The sequence below is a fragment of the Dunckerocampus dactyliophorus genome, chromosome 8, assembly GCF_027744805.1.
Source record: "Dunckerocampus dactyliophorus isolate RoL2022-P2 chromosome 8, RoL_Ddac_1.1, whole genome shotgun sequence".
Classification (NCBI taxonomy): Eukaryota; Metazoa; Chordata; class Actinopteri; order Syngnathiformes; family Syngnathidae; genus Dunckerocampus; species Dunckerocampus dactyliophorus.
Window position 1 is genome coordinate 31,626,094 of NC_072826.1, and position 18,644 is coordinate 31,644,737.

The 18,644-nt window shown below is 42.1% G+C and overlaps 2 protein-coding genes across 2 annotated transcripts; both read right to left on the minus strand.

The window, feature by feature from the left end:
• Nucleotides 1-4,083: 4,083 nt before the first annotated feature.
• LOC129186915 (blue-sensitive opsin-like) lies at nucleotides 4,084-9,266 on the minus strand. Its single transcript, XM_054785652.1, has 5 exons — nucleotides 8,888-9,266; nucleotides 6,891-7,059; nucleotides 6,648-6,813; nucleotides 6,335-6,574; nucleotides 4,084-4,224 (listed from the first exon to the last, which is right to left on the minus strand). Exons 1-5 carry the CDS (start codon nucleotides 9,264-9,266, stop codon nucleotides 4,120-4,122), a joined length of 1,059 nt encoding a protein of 352 aa, XP_054641627.1. The 3' UTR covers nucleotides 4,084-4,119.
• A 3,343-nt stretch (nucleotides 9,267-12,609) lies between these two features.
• On the minus strand, nucleotides 12,610-15,229 carry LOC129186914 (blue-sensitive opsin-like). The gene is made up of 5 exons (XM_054785650.1): nucleotides 14,717-15,229; nucleotides 14,468-14,636; nucleotides 14,232-14,397; nucleotides 13,909-14,148; nucleotides 12,610-12,895 (listed from the first exon to the last, which is right to left on the minus strand). Exons 1-5 carry the CDS (start codon nucleotides 15,093-15,095, stop codon nucleotides 12,791-12,793), a joined length of 1,059 nt encoding a protein of 352 aa, XP_054641625.1. The 5' UTR covers nucleotides 15,096-15,229; the 3' UTR covers nucleotides 12,610-12,790.
• Between the last annotated feature and the right edge of the window lie 3,415 nt (nucleotides 15,230-18,644).

Sequence of the window (18,644 nt, forward strand, 5' to 3'; positions counted from 1 at the left end):
GCATGCGCACTATTAGATGCGTAACATCCTGTATAACTTCAAAATAAAAGTTAGCGGTAAGCGGAAAAACGAACGGTCTGTCGCCACTAGTGATGGAAATTGGCTCCGTTCACTAAAAAGAGCCGGCTCTTTCGGCTCCCAAGTGGCTTCTCAGATTTTGTTGTCTTAAATTAATATATTACCAAAATGCTGTGTATTGTGTAAAAAGCGTTACAAATGTAAAAATACATCATATCAAATGTTTATTACTGAAATAAATGTATTTAAATAATCAATGAACAGCTACAATATATATATTATTAAATCTTGATTTGTATTACCTTGATTTTGCACTTTCTATGTTCTTGTGTGCTTTTGTACTCTGCTTTGGCTGCTGTAAACCTTGAACTTTCCCTGTGGGACTAATAAAGGCGTAACTTAATCTTAAAATACAAGACCCATCTCAATAGGCAAAAACAAAATCTCTGCATGCAAATTTTTCACTATTTACAGTCAGACAACACAACATCAACAAAACACCACACAACAAAACATTAATTAAAATGTGCAAAACAAAAGGAAAAAGCAGCATCCCGGTAACAGTTGTGGCTTGACTGAAGACCGGCATGCAGAGACTCCTCCTCCGTACGCTGTGTGCGTTTAACCGCCCCTACGGTGTCACACTTTAACAGAAAAAAAGACGAGGAAAAAACTAATCGGCTCTCAATTGGCTCCCAACGACGTGAGCCGGCTCCTGTCGTTCATTTCAAAGAGTTGGCTCTTAGAGCCGATTCGTTCACTGGTAGCAACTGTTAAAGATTTTCTACTTTACCGAAAACGTTATTCACCTACCTTTCAGTCAGATGTGGAAAGTAAGAAACTGCTTTTGTGCATGTTACTGTAATTTTTGGGGGTTATCTGTACGGAATTGTTATATATAATGAGGAAGTGTCGGACGAGAGACGTGTTTGTAAGTTGGAGATACATTCTGTACGTACAGTATATCTGTAAGACATTTAGCATGCCAACATCACTTTTTATTTTGTTAAAGACATTTTTTATATTCATGTTGTGCTTTGTTTGCTAACAGTTAGGGATGTCTCGATCCACATTTTGTGGCTTCAAATGCCATCCGATTTTTTTAATACTCCAATCCGATCCTTATTTTTTTAATAATAAGCTTTTGTTCCAAACATGAATTTGTGGAATTGAATATGGTAATGAAAATAACTCTTCAAAGCATTAAAATGAATGCAAACAAAGTACAGTAGTACCTCGCATAAGGTAAACCTCCTTTTACGTAAATTCCACTGAACGTAAAGAATTTATGTAAATTAATTGCATCGTATTACGTAAAGAATTCCATATAACGTAAAGCGTCAAATCCGTGCAAGCGACAGAGAGACTAACAGAGTACACTTGGTGATGCCTTCTGGCTTCACGCTCTCATTAGCTGATTATCGGGGCACCGCCTACACTCTCATCTCATTGGCTGATTATCGTGGCACCGCCTACACTCTTATCTCATTGGCTGACTTATCCAGCGCGTCCAGTTTGTATGCGAGCGCCCTTCCTCATCGTAGTCGCCCTTAAACTAGTTTGCACGCATTGAAATCTCTTCTTAATTTCATTACTTTTATTTGTGTGAAAATTACCGTAATCATGGGCCCTAAACCAAGTGTAAGGGATAAGAAAAAAGGGAAATGTTGTCGATCGAAAGGAAGCAGGAAGTTATCCACAAATTCTGACGCTTCATGCTCTCATTGGCTGATTATCGGAGCGCCGCCTATGCTCTCATCTCATTGGCTGACTAATCCAGCGCATCGGTGTGTTTATGAGAGACATGCTGCTCTGTTCCTCATCATAGTCGCCCTTAAATTAGTTCGCACGCATTGAAATCTCTTTTTAATTTGTTTATTTTTCTTTGTGTTAAAATGAGCGGAGTCATGGGCCCTAAACCAAGTGTAAGTGAGAAGAAAAAAAGGGAAAAGTTGTCGATCGAAACAAAGCAGGAAATGATCCAGAAGCATGACGGTGGTATGAAATGAAGTGATGTTGCTAGACTATACCGCCGTTCCCCATCGACCATTATACCTTATTTACCTTATTTTATATTGGAATGTTACTCTACTATGTTTATGCTGTTTTCTTATATTTTCCCACCATATTTGGTGGACTTTGAATATTTTGAAGGCCCAAAGGTCTGAGTTTGGGAAGATCTTGGAACGGATTAGGCTATTTACATGTATTTTATGCTTTGTATAACATAAAATCCCTACAACATAAAGATTCTTGGAACGTATTATTTACGTTGTAGGGGCGTCTACTGTATTACTGAATGTACCTATTTATTCCATATATACAATATTGTTTGGCTTTTGGAACAAACCTCTGTGAGTCAGCTCCCTAATACAATAAAAGATCCAATAAAAGACCCAATAAAAAATCAAATTGGAAAAAATGGGTGTGCAAAATGCATTTAGGGTCGGACTAGTCATTTGACATGGTTGTACATCAACTTGTGGTGTGAATATATGACGTGGAATATAAGACGGTCCCTAGTATAAACAACCAGCAGCATTGGTGGAGCCACAAATTTTTCCCTGGGGTGGCTGAGGTGAGACAAGTACAGTGTTCCTTCGCTCCATTGCGGTTCACCTTTCGCAGACTAGCTGTTTTGCTGATTTTTTTGGTGCAATTTTAGTGCTTTTTTTTTTTTTTTTTTACAGCGTATGATCACTGTTACAGGACGAGCCTGGCCCTTTAAGAAGAATTGCATTATGGGAAATTGAGAGTTATAATTCTGTGCTTTTGCAGGAGACGGCGATGTCTCTCGATGCTCTCTCTTCTGTCTGAACCGCCCATTGTCTTCCGCGTCCTGATTGGCTGTGGATCATTGTCAGTCGATCTCCTTTCTTGTTGTGGTCATGGCTACCAAACTAGCTAACCGTGTGAGCTGCTCGTGAACCGCCAAACCTGTTAACAATAGAAGAACCAGAAGAAGCCAACCTTGTGAGGAAAATGCAACGACAGGAGCAACATGTTTTAACAAGGACACAAAAGCTCTACAGCAGGACGGGGCCAGGACGAATAGGCATAGTCAGAGGAGTGAAACACGTGTGAGACACGTAATAATTTCTTGTGTCCAACCTAGTAGATTGATCATTAAAATTCAAGCGGAATCTGAACTTTGAGAGTGTTTAAACAAGAGAGAAATGTGAGAAAATCTTAATACCTGTCTGAGAAAAGTGTATAAAGTAGGGGCATTTACAGCCTTAAAACATAAATAAAGTTGGCTACTTCGCAGATTTCATTTATTGCGGGCTATTTTGGGAACCTATCCCCCGCGATAAACGAGGGAACACTGTACTCACATTGCCAGGGGTGGCAATACGTTGATACCTGAAATGTCTAAATGGCCAGTGGGGTGGCCGAAGAGTGACCGGGGCGGCCACGGCCACGTAGATCCGCCTCTGTACAGCGGCACTTCCCGTGCAAGCTCCCCGCACCATGATACAGCAGTGCGGGCACAGTGAGGGGGAACTACCGCTGTGGCTACGGAGCCCAATATCCGACTTCCAACGTGAAACTAAGTTCACCAGGGTACACCTTGGACATGTCTGCATGGTGGTTTGCCTTTTCTTCTTGCGGGTGGCGGTAGTGGAGCGGCAACCAGCTTTGAGGCGCGTTAACTCACCCACCGTGAGAGTTATCTATCCAATCTTCAAAATACAGCGGATTGGCAGCTGATCCCGATCCTGAAGATGGGATGGGGACATCCCCACTAACAATGTATACTTCATTTATACAAATTCTTCAAATATGAGTCATTTTACCTCCTTCCAATTTTACGGAATTTTTTTTTTATTCACCTGGATCTTTTCACAGCTGAAGTAGGACTGAGACATGTATTAAGTATGTCATGTCAATTGTCAACTTGCAATGGAAACTGCTTCTACAACACGCTCTCTTTCTTTCTCTAAAACACATCTCTTCTAGAAATCAAAAATCAGTACTCTTTTTTTTTGTTATGTTTTTGCTTGCTTTTTGTTACTTTATCTGCCCGTACAGAAGAAGGCATGCTAAGTGCCTTTTTGTTTTCCAGTCGCCATTCTTTATACTGTGCAAGTGATGAAGAATTTAAGCAGGTCCAACTTTAGAGACTTCAGTGACCGACTGACTTGCTGATGTTTCATCCTCATCACCTTCACCGATGCCGAGCATCTTCTTCAGACATGAGCGGAACTGAGGGGGAGGGCAACAACACAAGAAGATTGGTTGATAAAGTAGTTTTGTTTTTCTTTCACGCCATGAACATGCATATACAGTATATGCCACAAAAGTGAGCATGCCCCTCACATTTATGTCTTATACCTTTTCACGGGACAAAACTGATGAGGCAACACTTTGTTTCAGCGTGTTGACAATCTTCCTGTACCCTGGAACATCGTTATGTAGAAAAACAAATCTTTTTTTCACCTCCTAAGAGTTTCTTGCCACCAAGTGCTATGTTGATCTTCCAGAATCCAGTATGAGAGAAATTCACACTTACGACCACGTAACACTAATGAGTTACGTGGCACCGGGGAGACAAAATGGCTAACTGGGCCGTATTTGTACAGCTTAGCATAGGGGTGTACTCACTTTTGTTGCCAGTGTTTTTTACCTCGGCCAAGCGCAGCGCGGATGTTTTTGCTGGCATTCATCTGTTTGTGCTCAAAATAACTTGAAAAGTTGTGAATGGATCGGGGTGAAATTTTCAGGAATTGTCAGAAATGGGATGTGGAAGAACTGATCAGATTTTGGGGGTGATCCGGATCACCGTCTGGATCCAGGAATTCTTTAACGTTGCAAACTAGGACACTTTTCGCCATTTTGCGTATAACTCCACAAAAAATGGTCAGAGCACTCGGGAAAAAAATACAGGACAAGTTTCCAACAGGTTCTACAAAATATCAAATACTGATCCAAAAAATGTAAGATTATTTTTTCGGTCCGAATCGCAATTTGGGGGGGAAATGTGGCGCTTGGCGGAGGTCTGCTCTCTGTCTATCGAGTTCATGATGTTTCCTACAATAGTTCAGACTACAGATGTCCGATAATATCAGCCCACCGATATTATCGGCCCGATATTGGCATAAAAATGTAATATCGGTCGATATTGGTATCGGGTTTTTTCCCTATATGTCGTATAGAGGCCTATGGGTTCCCATATTTCCGGTGTGCAAATGACGACCTCATCAAACAGCGTCTGAAGCAAACAACCGTGGGTGGCTCGCAACCAGCTAATGACTAATGTTATGTCTGTGATGTCTCCTTCGGATGTTAAACTTGCGACGACTGCAAAGCGCCGGTTATGCGAGGCAGAACCAAGACTTCTTCCTTCAATACTTGCAATCGAGCCACGCTTTGCCACGCCCCATCGCAAGTATTTCTCAGATGTTTGCTTGCAGTTGTACCACGTTGTTTACGGCCACGTCCAGAAGCTAATTGCTGATGCTTCACAACAGATATGTGTTCACTCCACCACAGGAGATACAGTATGTGATGTTACTCATATCGGTACACCTGTCACGATAATCGCTAATCAATCAATCAAACGATAATGTTGACAGCCTTGATAAATTGACATGTGCACATACGGATATCTGTTCCCTGTCCTCGTCTTGCTGTACCACACAGGCTGGATGACAGGGTTGACTGCATGAGTCTGTCTATGGCGGAATGAACGGAGGGAGCCTTCCTCCCGACAGTCGGCGCTGACTGAGGCGTTTGATTGTCGCGAAACAACGCAAAATGGTGCGCGCTCACAGTGTCGCTCGCTACATTGCAAAAGAAATGCAACCTTTCAATACGGTTGAAAAGCCAACATTTGGGGAAATGTTAGAAATGTTTGACAGAGTACGAGTTGCCAGGGAGAACATACGTGCACATGTCACAAACAGCAATTCCTCAACTGTATAACCGAGTGAAAGGAGGCGTGTTGAAGGACGATGACCCCCTACATTACTTCAACAATACACTACATAACTGCATGTGAGTGTGTGTGTAGTTTTTTTTTTTTTACAGAGACAGGGTCTATACAGGCACAGGTACACTATACTTGAGTACCATCTAGTGGTTCAAATGTGAATTACACCTCATGACAGTGCTGAAAAAATGGGTATCAACAAATGCCGATAAAATGTATTATCGACGGTAATTTGTCGCACAATTATCGACAAGCAAAACTTGTGACAGGTCTACATATCGGTATCGGTTGATATCGGAATCAGAGATTGAGAGTTGGACAATATCGGCATATCGGCAAAAAAGCCAATATCGGACATCCCTAGTTCTGTGACAAGATTCCAACCTGTTTATTGAGGATGATGTAGATGACTGGGTTGTAGACTGTGGACGCTTTAGAGAGACAGGAGGGTATGGTGGCAAGCCTCAAGTCAAAAGGCTGCCCACGGTTATTCACGACCCAAATGGCAAAGGAGGCATAGGGCATCCAGCACACCAGGAAACCCAGGACCATGATGACAACCATCCGGCTCACCTCCTTCTCTGCTTTTTGGGTAGAAACAGACTCCGCCTGGGCTTTTGCTGCCTGTTTCACAAGAGAGAACAGGCTTGCTGATACTCACAAAGGTATAAATGACAGAGAGCAACATGAAACGTACAGATTTCAGCACAAAAAGCAGCTGTGAGTAGCAGAAAACAATAGTGCAGAAGGGGGCCGCGAAGCAGAAGCAGAAGAGGAACATCACGTAGGACTCATTGTTAAACTTGTTGTTGGTAGTGTACCAATCCGGACCACAGGAGCACTGCATCCCCTCAGGAATGTACCTGAAGGCACGCAAACATCACATGTAACAACATGTGCAGAACAACACAGCAAATCTCTGTACACTGTTTGACACTACCTGCTCCATCCAAGCAGCGGAGGAACTGCAGCCATCAAAGCAAACACCCAAGTCGCTGCACAGCAAGCTATGGCGTGGTTGGGTTTAAAGGCAAAGTTCCCAAGAGGTTTGCACACAACCAGCCACCTTTCGAAAGCTATCACTGCCAGAGACCAGAGGCTTACCATACCTGCAAGAAGACAGAATGCACAAACACAAATGTAGTAAACGCTTTATGGACAAACAATTGACTAGATCAAATACATTTTTTGGGTTTCCAAAGTATATTAGTGCATGTGTGGATGTATAAACGAGGTTGTAGCCACTTAGCTATTGCTAAAGAGTTGTTGCTTGTTGTTGAGTTTAGTGGAGAGCGAACTGATCGGCGCCGCCCACCTCCACTCCTGTATCACGTTTGGTAACCCTCGACGTGGGTAAAAATGTCGACCGACAACAGAGACAACGAGGCCGTGCCGGCGCTACTACAAGCTAACGAGTTAGCTGACGTCAGTGCTGTCTGCGGCACACCCACGTCTGTGGTTTCGACATATCAAGCCCAGTTCCCACTGCGAGGAATAACACAGGGCGTGAGCAAGTATGTCCACGTATCGGCGCTGCTTGATTATAGGGAAAAACCCCATACGGATATTTTTATGCCAATATAATATCACCGGCCGATATGATCGGACATCCCTAATAAATACCCCCCCCCCAAAAATCTGAAATAAAATATAAATACCCTTACCACAAAATTGTAGCAATAAATTATAAATATAACATTCAACAACAAACTATTTAAATAACCACACAGCTACATTTACACTATGCAACTAGTGTTTAAATTGTATTTACTAGTTTTAATAGAATTCTATTGAAGGTGATTTCCCCAATTTTTGGCACCCCCTGGAGGCCACAGTGCCCTTACAAAGTGATGCCCGGGTGCTATTTGCTGTTTTTTATTGGCCCGCAGCACAATCTACATGTATTTGACAAGAAAAGTAACATAAATAAATAAATAAACGGCTGTAATTTGTACAAGAATAAAGTCAAAATATGAAAAGAAAAAAAGTCGTAACAAGAAAAAAAGTCACAATTTTCCAAGAATAAACTTAAAAATAATGTCATTTTAGCAGCATAGAGCTGAGCTATTAAGACAAAAATACGTTATTTTTCCAAAGTCTGAATATTATGAGGAACAAATAAAAAAAATGAAGTTGTAATTTTCGGAAAATAAGTCCGGGTAAAAAAAGTTATAATATTCTGGGAATAAAGTCATAATATTACAAAAAGAACATTTAGGAAGCTTACTTAGGAAGAAATATTTCTTTAAAAAACAGCAAAAATGGGACATAAAAGATCGAAGAGCGAAATTTTACAAACAGTAATAATAAATAAAATAAAATAATACTAATAATATTGATCCATATCACAAAGCTGAGATGTAGTTTTTTCTTGAAATATACACAAGGTCTCAGCATGTCTACATCTGTTGCTTTACAAAATATCAACGTGACCCTTGCATCTTTTCATTTCTCTGTATGTGAAAAAGTTTGGACACCCATGGCTTAGAATTTGCCGTGTTGTCCAAAATGTTTACAGGTAAGACGAATAATTAAGATTTGGGAAGAAAGTTAAGGGTGTTGCCCAACCCCGCATTCATTAATTGAGAGGTGTGTTGCTTTTGCCCATTCCAATCCATTCCACTCCATTTTCTTCCGCTTATCCGGGTCCAGGCCGCGGGGGCAGCATTCTCAGTAGGGAAGCCCAGACTTCCCGGTCCCCGCCCACCACCTCCAGTCCCACCGGGAGGACACCGAGGCGTTCCCAGGCCAGCTGTGAGACATAATCCCTCCAGCGTGTCCTAGGTCTTCACCGTGGGCTTCTCCCGGCCGGGCGTGCCCGGAACACCTCACCGGAGATGCGTCCGGCCCACTCGCACACAGCAGGAACACAACACGTATGGAAATGTATATTATTGAATGTCAGAATAATGTCCAGTATGTTTTCATGTCACTTACCCCCAAGAGTTGCTGTAAATCCCTCAATCTTGCACCCCAGCGGCCCAAGGACCATGTATCGGAAAGCAAAGCAATAAAAACACGTGAAGGAACCCACCGAGGAGACGATCAGGTTTGCCACAGCCAAGTTCACCAGAATGTAGTTGAGGTGAGAGCGTAGCTTCTTGTGCTGAGCGGTGCAGGTGATGGTGAGGACGTTGACGGTGGTGCCAGTGACAAATAGCAAGAACATAAATGCCGACATGGAATAAAAGATGGCCTTGGTCCCCAGGTGATCCTGAGGAACCAGGAAGGGGCTGAATAAAGTCACGTTGTCGGTGTCCAACGGTACAGGGATCCAAAAGTCATCTGGGAGCTCCATGGGGTAATTTCTTCTCATTTTCCTATCTGGGTGTGTTTGTTTCTCACACAAAAGCGGAAGAAGAACTGAAAAAGATAACTCTTTTGTAATAATGCAGATCTTCTCTCGGAGGCAGGTCGCCTTGCAGGTCTCTCTCATTGTGACCTAAAGCCGTATTTGTAGGAACTTTCAATGTTACTTAGGCTTCACTTAATTGGCTCAAGGCGAGGATTTGAAGATTTGGTTTAAACCACCACAAGGGAGCACACGCTACGCTTGATTTCAACTTCTCTTATGTAGCACTCATCCATTACAAACGTATAGAGTACCGTCTTCCCTCGTTTACCGCGGGGGATAGGTTCCCAAAATAGCCCGCAATTAGTGAAATACACAAAGTAACCAACTTGATTTGTTTCCAACGATTGTATATGTTTTAAGGCTGGAAAAGCCCTCACCGTACACTTGATACACTTTTCTCTCATTTCTCTCTTGTTTAAACACTCTCGAAGCAAACAAGAAACTATTAAGTCACTCGCATGTATTTCACTCATCTGACCGCATCTGCCCTGTCGTCCTGGCGCCGTTCCGCTGTACTGTAGCGTTTTTGTATCCCTGTTAAAACATATTGCTGCAGTACTCCTCCTTGGATTCATTTACAAGCTAGCAAGCTAGCAGCTGACACAGGAGACTGATTGACAACGGTCTACAGCCAATCAGGACGCAGAAAACAATGGGTGGCGCAGACAGACGAGAGAGGGAAGAGAGACACTCAACTTCCCACAATGCAATCCTTCTTAAGGGGCCAGGCTCAGCCTGTAACGTCGTTCATATGCTGTAATAAAAAAGAAGCACTAAAAAAAGTCAGCGAATGTGCGAAAGGTGAAGTGCGATAGAGCGAGGGAACACTGTACTTGAATTCAATTACAGCACAGCCTTGACACATCCAATATGGCGGCGACGTTGACGTATCGCAGAAGATTCAAGATTCAAGATTCAAGAGAGTTTTATTGAAGAAAGAATAAGAACATAAGAAACATAAATACCAATAAATTAAGCAACAACAACAGAAGAGACATTAATAAAGATAAATAATACAAATAAATAAATAAATAAAGTGCTATGAGTGTGTGCGTGTGTTGCGTGTGGCGTGTGTGAGTGCTTGGTTGAGAAGCCTGATGGCCTGTGGGTAAAAGCTGTTTGCCAGCCTTGTGGTCCTGGACTTCAAACTCCTGTAGCGTCTGCCTGACGGTAGGAGTGTGAATAATGAGTGTTGTGGATGTGTGCTGTCCTTGATGAGGTTGTGTGTTCTGCGTAGGACTCTATATGTATAAATGTCTTGCAGTGAGGGGAGGGCTGCCCCAACAATGTTCTGTGAGGTCTTGATCACCCGCTGGAGTGCCTTCCTATCACGTGTTGTACAGTTACCGTACCAAACAGTGATGGAGGCGGTAAGGACACAAAACCACTCGATGCAGCGTCTATCTATGTCTAGGGCTCACACAGTTAGCTCGTTTGCTAGCGACCATTGACCACAATAGGAAACGGCATGAAGGGGATTGACTGACAATGGTCTACAGCCAATCAGGACACACAATACAATGGGCGGGTTCTCACTATATGAAAGCATGAGGTCCCATAAGGTTAACTTCTTTTAACACTTAAAAAAATGACTGGTTGAGATGTATCCTTCGCATTGTGACTGTTATCCAGCCTTAAAGTTACAACTAAAATTAGATAGATAGATAGATAGATAGATAGATAGATAGATAGATAGATAGATAGATAGATAGACAGAGATGAGATAGATAGATAAATACAGAATCGATCATGTCAAATTTGTACATTAGACATGTACAAATTCTGCATTACAATACATGATAAATAATAATAATACTGTACACAATAATAATAATAATAATACATAATAAGTCCAGTCCTGTGTGCATTTTTAAGGCTCCAACTCTGTCGTGTTGAAAAGGGGCATGGCGTGGGGGAGGAATGATGTGCTCATTCTATCGGTGGGGCAGGGCGGTGATAGTCATCTTCCACTGAAACTGCTCTTCAGTCGGGGGATGATTCTGTGCGTTTATTATGTGCAATTATTGTTATTATTATTTTGTCTAATTTGTTTTTCAAGTGGTTTCGAGATGCAGTTTTAGAAGAAAGACTGGTTCATTTCTTTTTCCACTTAAGAACGTTGACAAAAGCATTGGGCCTGTGTCATTCATCAAGTTATTATTTTTACATGTGTTCATCCATTACATCCATACGTACTTGTTGTGACGTTCAGGAGAAGTATTTTCACTTTTATTTTCATTGTTGTTATTTCCTGGTGGCATTAACTCAGTAAAGAACATGTCCAAGGACTCCATTTAGAAGCTTCCATCCATCCCATCCACCCATTTTCTATGCAGAATCTCCTCACTAGGTTTGGGGGGGTATGCCGGAGCCTATCCCAGCTGACTTTTGGCAAGAGGTGAGGTGGTCGCCAGTGGTGGAGCAACTGGGCGGCCACCCTTTGACAAACAATTTTGACAAACGTGGCTCTGTAGTGCAGAACATTAGTTCAGCTTAACCGCCGTTTCCACTAGGACGTATTTCACTGCAGCACACAACTTCCCGTGTGGAGGAGCTGTCAATAAAAGAGCGTCTTGCATGAACTGCAAGCGGTAGGTGAGTTTTCCATGTTACATGTTTTCCATGCCCTTCGCGGGCTTGGCCGCCATGTTGGTGAGCAGAATCCACAAACTGTGCATTGAAAACATGTCCTCGACACACTGCTCAGCTATTAACTGCTCTAACAGACAGTGGCGGCGCTGTGGCCACCCCACCGGCCATCTAGACATTTCAGTTATCAACTTATTGCCACCCCTATGTGAGTAATGGTCTCACCTTGGCCGCCCCAATGAAACATTTCTGGCTTGGCCGCTGGTAACTGGTCACTGCTTTCTCGTCCTTTGGCAAGACACTGCAGCCCATACTGCTGATGTGAATGAATGTGAATGTCGTGTTTCCATCATTCTACCCTACAAATATAAATGGCCACCACCAGTGTGTGACTGTGGAGTGAATGAATAACGGATTCTTTAGAGCAGGGGTGTCAAACTCGTGCCCTGGAGGGCCGAGACACTGCAGGTTTTCTCTTCAACCAGTTTCTCCAGCAGGTGATTTCATTGATGAGCTCCTTCCCTCAAACTGAAGCAGGTGTTGATCATTAAAATCACCTGCTTTAGTGACTGTCTGGAAAGAAAAGCTGCAGTGTCTCAGCCCTCCATGGCACCAGTTTGACACCCCTGCTTTTGTGTAAAGTGTGTGGGTGTGATGTGAGAAATGCCTAGCAGCAGTTTGAGAGCTGAATCTGTGATAAAACACGAGACATGTGTTTCCATCAGGAACATTATGTTGTTTTTTAATGCATTTTATACAATTCAGCAACTTGCTAAAGAGTGTGTTTTTATTATAATGATTTTTTTTTTTTTTAATATGCGGAAACATGCATTTGTAGTTATTTACAACTGACTCATACAACTCATTAGTGGCATACAAATCAACAAGTCCGCGGTCTAAGCAGGCCCAACTTTGGAGACTTCAGTCACTGATGTTGTTGATGTTGATGTCTCTTCCTCACCGCTGCTCATTCCCATCATACCCATCATGCATGAACGGAACTGTTATGGGAAAAAGATGACAAATAAACACATTAGGACCACACTGGACTCTATAGCAGGGGTGCCCATTACGTCCATGGCGAGCGACCAGTAGTTTGGGTCCATGGCATAAACGTCACTTTGTCAGTCAGCTGACATTTAGCTCCTCTCCTGATTTGCTCTTACTCCCCCGCGGCGTTTCAAGCTACACAATGAGATGCAACTTTCATCTTTTATTATTCTGATGACCTCAGTGGTAAGATGCTTATATCTATAACAAACGTTATGTGTGGACTTGTAGTTGTCTAGTTACGTAGAAAGAAAAGTGTATTGTTTACTGGCTTTGCTCGATGTCATGAAGTCCACCACAGAAATCAGTGTTTTCTACACGTCTGCTTCTTAAACTATTATTTCAGGATGAAATGGAAAATGTGCCCGTTGCTGAAACCTTTTGAAAACGTTGCCTTGACTTGGGCTGCATGGTGTTTTGCATCATCATTTTCCATTCTTGTGTATGGCTAATGTTTGATAGCAAATGCTAACTGGGTGTAATACATGACGTGCATTACGTACGACATATTACCAGTACTCAGCTTATGTACACAACTATTGATTACCTTTATTGCCATATTGAATAGAATTACCATTGATTACCTGTAAACTTTGAAAAGGTGAAATACTAATCATGAATAATTACAATAGTATTTCAAAGTTTACCAGGTAGATGTGATATATGTTATATGTTTTATAGAAAGAGGTAGATCATTTTGACTTGTAACTTGCATGCACCCCTGATATGCATGTATAACCTACATAAATCCTAAATAATAATAGTAAATATATATATTTTCCATATTTAGAGCAGGAGGTACAGTGGATCTTTGGGACTTGGTCATTTTAAAAGTAGCTCGCAGGCTGAAAAAGTGTGAGCACCCCTGCTCTATATCTTTCGGGTCTATGGGTTTCTACTTTGGCAGTAATTGGCATACATGGCCATAAGGGTAACTGGATGGCCAGCACGACACTAAGCAGACCTGTTTGTTGAATAGGACATAGATGATGGGGTTGTAGACAGCTGAGGCCTTTGAAAAGCAGGAAGGTATGGTGGCCAGTCGTAGGTCAAAGGTTTGCCCACGGTTGTTGACAACCCAAAGAGCAAAGCTGGCATAGGGCAACCAACACACCAGAAAGCCGAACACCATGAGGACCACCATCCTGGTCACCTCCCTCTCTGCTTTCTGAGTCGAGGCTGACTCCGCCTGGGCTTTTGCTGCCTGCAAGGAAGGAAACGTTTGACGGGACACTTAAATACACAGAAAATAAGCAAGCGCATGTCACAGCCCCCGCTTTGTCTCACCATTTTGAGTGTGATGAGCAGCTGAGCATAGCAGAAGACGATGGTGGCAAACGGAATGGAAAAGCAAAAGCCAAAGAGGAACATCACATAGGATTCATTGTTGTATTTATTGTTGGTAGTGTACCAGTCTGGACCACAGGAGCACTGCAGGCCTTCAGGGATATATCTGTAAAACAGAAACCATCTCTGTCTGCCCGTGCAATGACAATAAATGTGTGGCTTTTGCTGATACCTACCGGCTCCATCCAAATAATGGAGGCACTGAAGCAATTAGTGCAAAGATCCAAGTGAAGAGACAGCACGCCAAAGCGTGGTCCGGCTTGAAAATAAAGTTGCCGAGCGGCTTGCAGATGACCAGCCATCGTTCAAAGGCAATCACAGCAAGAGACCAAAGGCTGACCATGCCTGGTGCAAAACAAAGAGGCGTTTAAACCAGTTTTCACATCATTACAGTTGAGGTTTGTGTGTTGCAGGTTGTCGCTCACCGCCAAGTGTTGCCATGAAACCTTCAATCTTGCATGCCAGGGGTCCGAAGATGAAATATCTCGATGAAAACGAGCAGCAAGCAGTGAACGAGCCCACACAAGACACAAGAAGGTTTGCCACCGCCAAATTCACCAGGATGTAGTTCAGGTGGGACCTCAGTTTCTTGTATTGGATGGTGCAAGCGATGGTGAGCGCGTTGATGGCAGTGCCGATGGTAAACACAAAGAACATGAATCCAGCCATGCTGTAGAAGGTGGCTGCGCTCCCCAGGTGGTCCTGAGGAACCAGGAACGGACTTAGTGACGTGATGTTGTTTGTGTCCAGCGGGATGGGTATCCAGAAGTCTTCTGGCAGCTCGTTACCACGATTTCCCCTCATTTTGCTCAATTGAAAAGCTGCCTCACCAGTTCCTTGTTAATGACGTGGCTCAAGCAATCACATGTATCGACGTTTTACCAAAGAGAAGCGAAGACTGCATCACCAGCGTCCCAACGTCTTCTTCGGCTCCTTCGGAGGAGTATTTATATAGGGAGCCGAAAAAACCACTTAGCCCCATTAACGGATAACTCACTTCTATAATTGACTCAATTATTTAAGTTTGCATTAATTGATGTAATTCATTTAGTGGTTTCCTGTTGGGTCTTTGCTGCCAAATAGGTTAAACAGCTCTTGGATTAAAGTTTTTGTGAGTGTGTGCAGGCACAATGTCAATGTCAGGACGGCACAGGGCACGATGCGTCCACGCGCGTCTCAAAATATGTTGCTCGTACTTGTGCATGACGTTCCTCATCAAAGCTGTGATGCTGTTTCAAGCTTATCTGGAACCGGGGTCCAAATGTTGTCAGCATGGGCTTTTGCAGCTAAACGTCAACACGAGTCCTTTAAGCAGGTTAATCCCACTTTCTTAAGGAAGAGCACAGCAGGCTTTTACCTACTAATCTGGTTTCCAGCAGCATCAAATCCGATAATCTCACTTGCTGCAGCCCCGTGTAATCCACTCTGCAGGTTTAGCTGGAGATTTGTGTTACCTCTTTGGCATTTTTCTTTCTTCACTGTGCAAGATACTCACAACATCATACAATTGGGAAGACCAAGAGCTCGATACAGTCTGTTGATGTTTGCGTCCATCCATTTCCTACGCCGCTTAGCCACATTAGGGTGGCGGGGGTACGCTGGAGCCTATCCCAGCACTTTGGACGAGAGGCGGGGCACACCCTGGGCTGGTGGCCAGCCAATGGCAGGGCACATATAGACAAACAAGCATTCACGCTCGCATTCATACCTGTGGACGGGTTAGAGCAGGGATGTCCAAAGTGCGGCCCGCGGCTGTGTTTTTATCGGCCGTCAAATTTAAAAAAATACAATTAAACATGAAAACTGACAAAAACAATAAAAGACGTGTAAGAGAGAGCAGCAATTTTACGAAATATTACAATAAAGTCACAATGTGAACAGACAAAATGTTTCTACAAGCATAAAGTTGTAATACTATGAGAACGAAACAAAATTGTTATTACAGTTGAAATATTAAAGCAAACATATCGACATGGGTCGGTTTACAAAATGTCAAATATCAAGTGGCCCCTGTGTTCTTTGATTTTACCGTGTGCGGCCCTCGCTGGAAAAAGTTTGGACCCCCCTGGTTCAGAGTCACCAATGAACTCGCTGGTTCTCCATTATTTTAGGGGACAGAAATGTTTTCACGCTCCCCCCATTTAAAATACTATTGAGAAACTGGTACTATCTATTTATTTACCTGTACTGGGCAGACTAAACTTGAAACTGAAGCAACAAAATGGAGAGCAATGAAGCATACAAGCATGTTGAAGAGTCAAATTGGATGTTTGGTGCAATGAATGTGTACATGTTGGCAGGTCTGCAAAAAAATAGGAAAAAGGATTGGCACCAGATCGGATCAGATCAGCAAGACAATAAAAAAAATCAGATCGCATCGCAAGCCAAGACATGTAGATCGAGACATCCCCAGTAAAAACACCTTAATTACGTTTAGAACTGCAAATAAACGTGATTCGCTTTGCTCATTTAAAATTGTCCACCATTTCTTCAAAATAAAATAAATAAACTAAAATCACTTCTCGGAAATGTATGACTTTTTTTCTTGTAAGTTTACGACTTTATGATCAAAATCTATATTATTTTTTTCCAGTGTGGCCCTAATAGGCCGTCGTACATTTGGATCCTGTCTGGAAGGAATTGTTTCGAAATGGCTTAATCCTGTCTCCAAAGTATTCCACTTGCTAATCTGTCCCTGGGTAACCTACTTTCTGTTAGCATTAGGGTGGATGAGCGCTACCTGTGTGATTTTATCAGGTTGAAGAAAGGATAGCTTATGTTCATCTCCCAATAATCACTTCGACTTTCACACATCGTGATAGCATATATTGTATTTACATAGACCACAACAGAGTACGTATGCTGTCGTTGATGAAGGACAGCGTACATCAGAGACGAGGTCAGAGATGAACATTTTGGTTTCCGTCCCTTCCACTGCCAAATTAGAGCATATGTTCCTTTTCCCTTCTTTGATGGTTTTCCTCGCTTCTATCACCAGAATAAAAACCGCTGTTCATGATAGCTTTCTAGTTTTCAACGTTGGACCGATATTAACAGTCATGAAGCAGGGCATGTCCTCGTTATTTGAACGCTGGAGCAAAAATATCTCAGTGGTGATGAGAGTTTGGTTCCTGTCGTATACCGGAGCTTCTCCTTCATTGTAGACTCGACTACATTCACATTCAGCACAAATCATGCAAAAATGCAATTGTTAGCACTTTTTAATGTTTGGTTTAGAGTGCTTGAGTCTTACTTCCTAACCCTGGCTTTGACATCACGATCTCTTTAGTTGTTGTAATGATTGTTCCCTAATGCTCTTACTGTGTATAAACCATCCCAAGCAGTGCAGAAGATCAAGGCATTTCTCTGAGCCTTACTGACCCATTTAAGCCGCTTGCGCTCTCCCAGAAGGTGCGTGTACGATAATACGAGAACCGAGGACTATGCAATGCTTGTGTTTGCTTTGAAGAATATTAAAAATGAGAAAAGAATTCCGTAATATCAGTCAGTTAAAGCACAAATGAGCCAAACGGAAGAACACATGGGAAGGTTTTAACTTCCACGAACACGAAATATCACCCTCGCTCTAGAACTCGAGAACACATCCGCTGAAAGATTCCTGAAATTGACAAAGGCTACAATGTGAGAACCCAAATAAAGGGTAGAACAAGGAGAACACTCTGCAAGCTCGAGACAAACTGAGCTGGGATTCAAATCAAAATACCGACAAACCATGTCACGCAACAAACACTAAAAATGATGAAAACTGTGAACATATGTATTTGTTTTTCCATGTGTGTTTTTTTTACTGGGATCTTTTCAGCATCCATGAAATGACTCTTCTATACCGAAAATGGTGAAAACTAAAAAAGAATCTAAAGTAGTTGACTGCTCAGGCAAAATAAGAGAAAGCCTGACATCTGGTGGACTAATAGCTTTTGCTATCATTTCGTTGTCATTAAAAAATGAATATAGATCTAACTGGATTATTTGACATGCTTAGGTAAGTTATTTCTGTTATCACACGCATATAATATATAACTTTTATTATTCTAGTTCTACTATATTTTTCATATTACATTTATTTTTGTTGGATCAGCATCTGACAAACTAATGTTATTAATACAGTACAGTTCTAATCAGTCCTAATAAAATATCGGTATTAATATTGGTATTAATGTTAATAATGCTAATAATATTAATAAAGAACAAAAAATATAAATGTGTAATAATATTATTAATACTAATATAGTATAAACATCAAGATGCATCTATTGTGGTCAGATTTGCAAGCAACCGCCACATAATAATAATAATGATAATAACAATAATAATAATAATAATAATAATCAG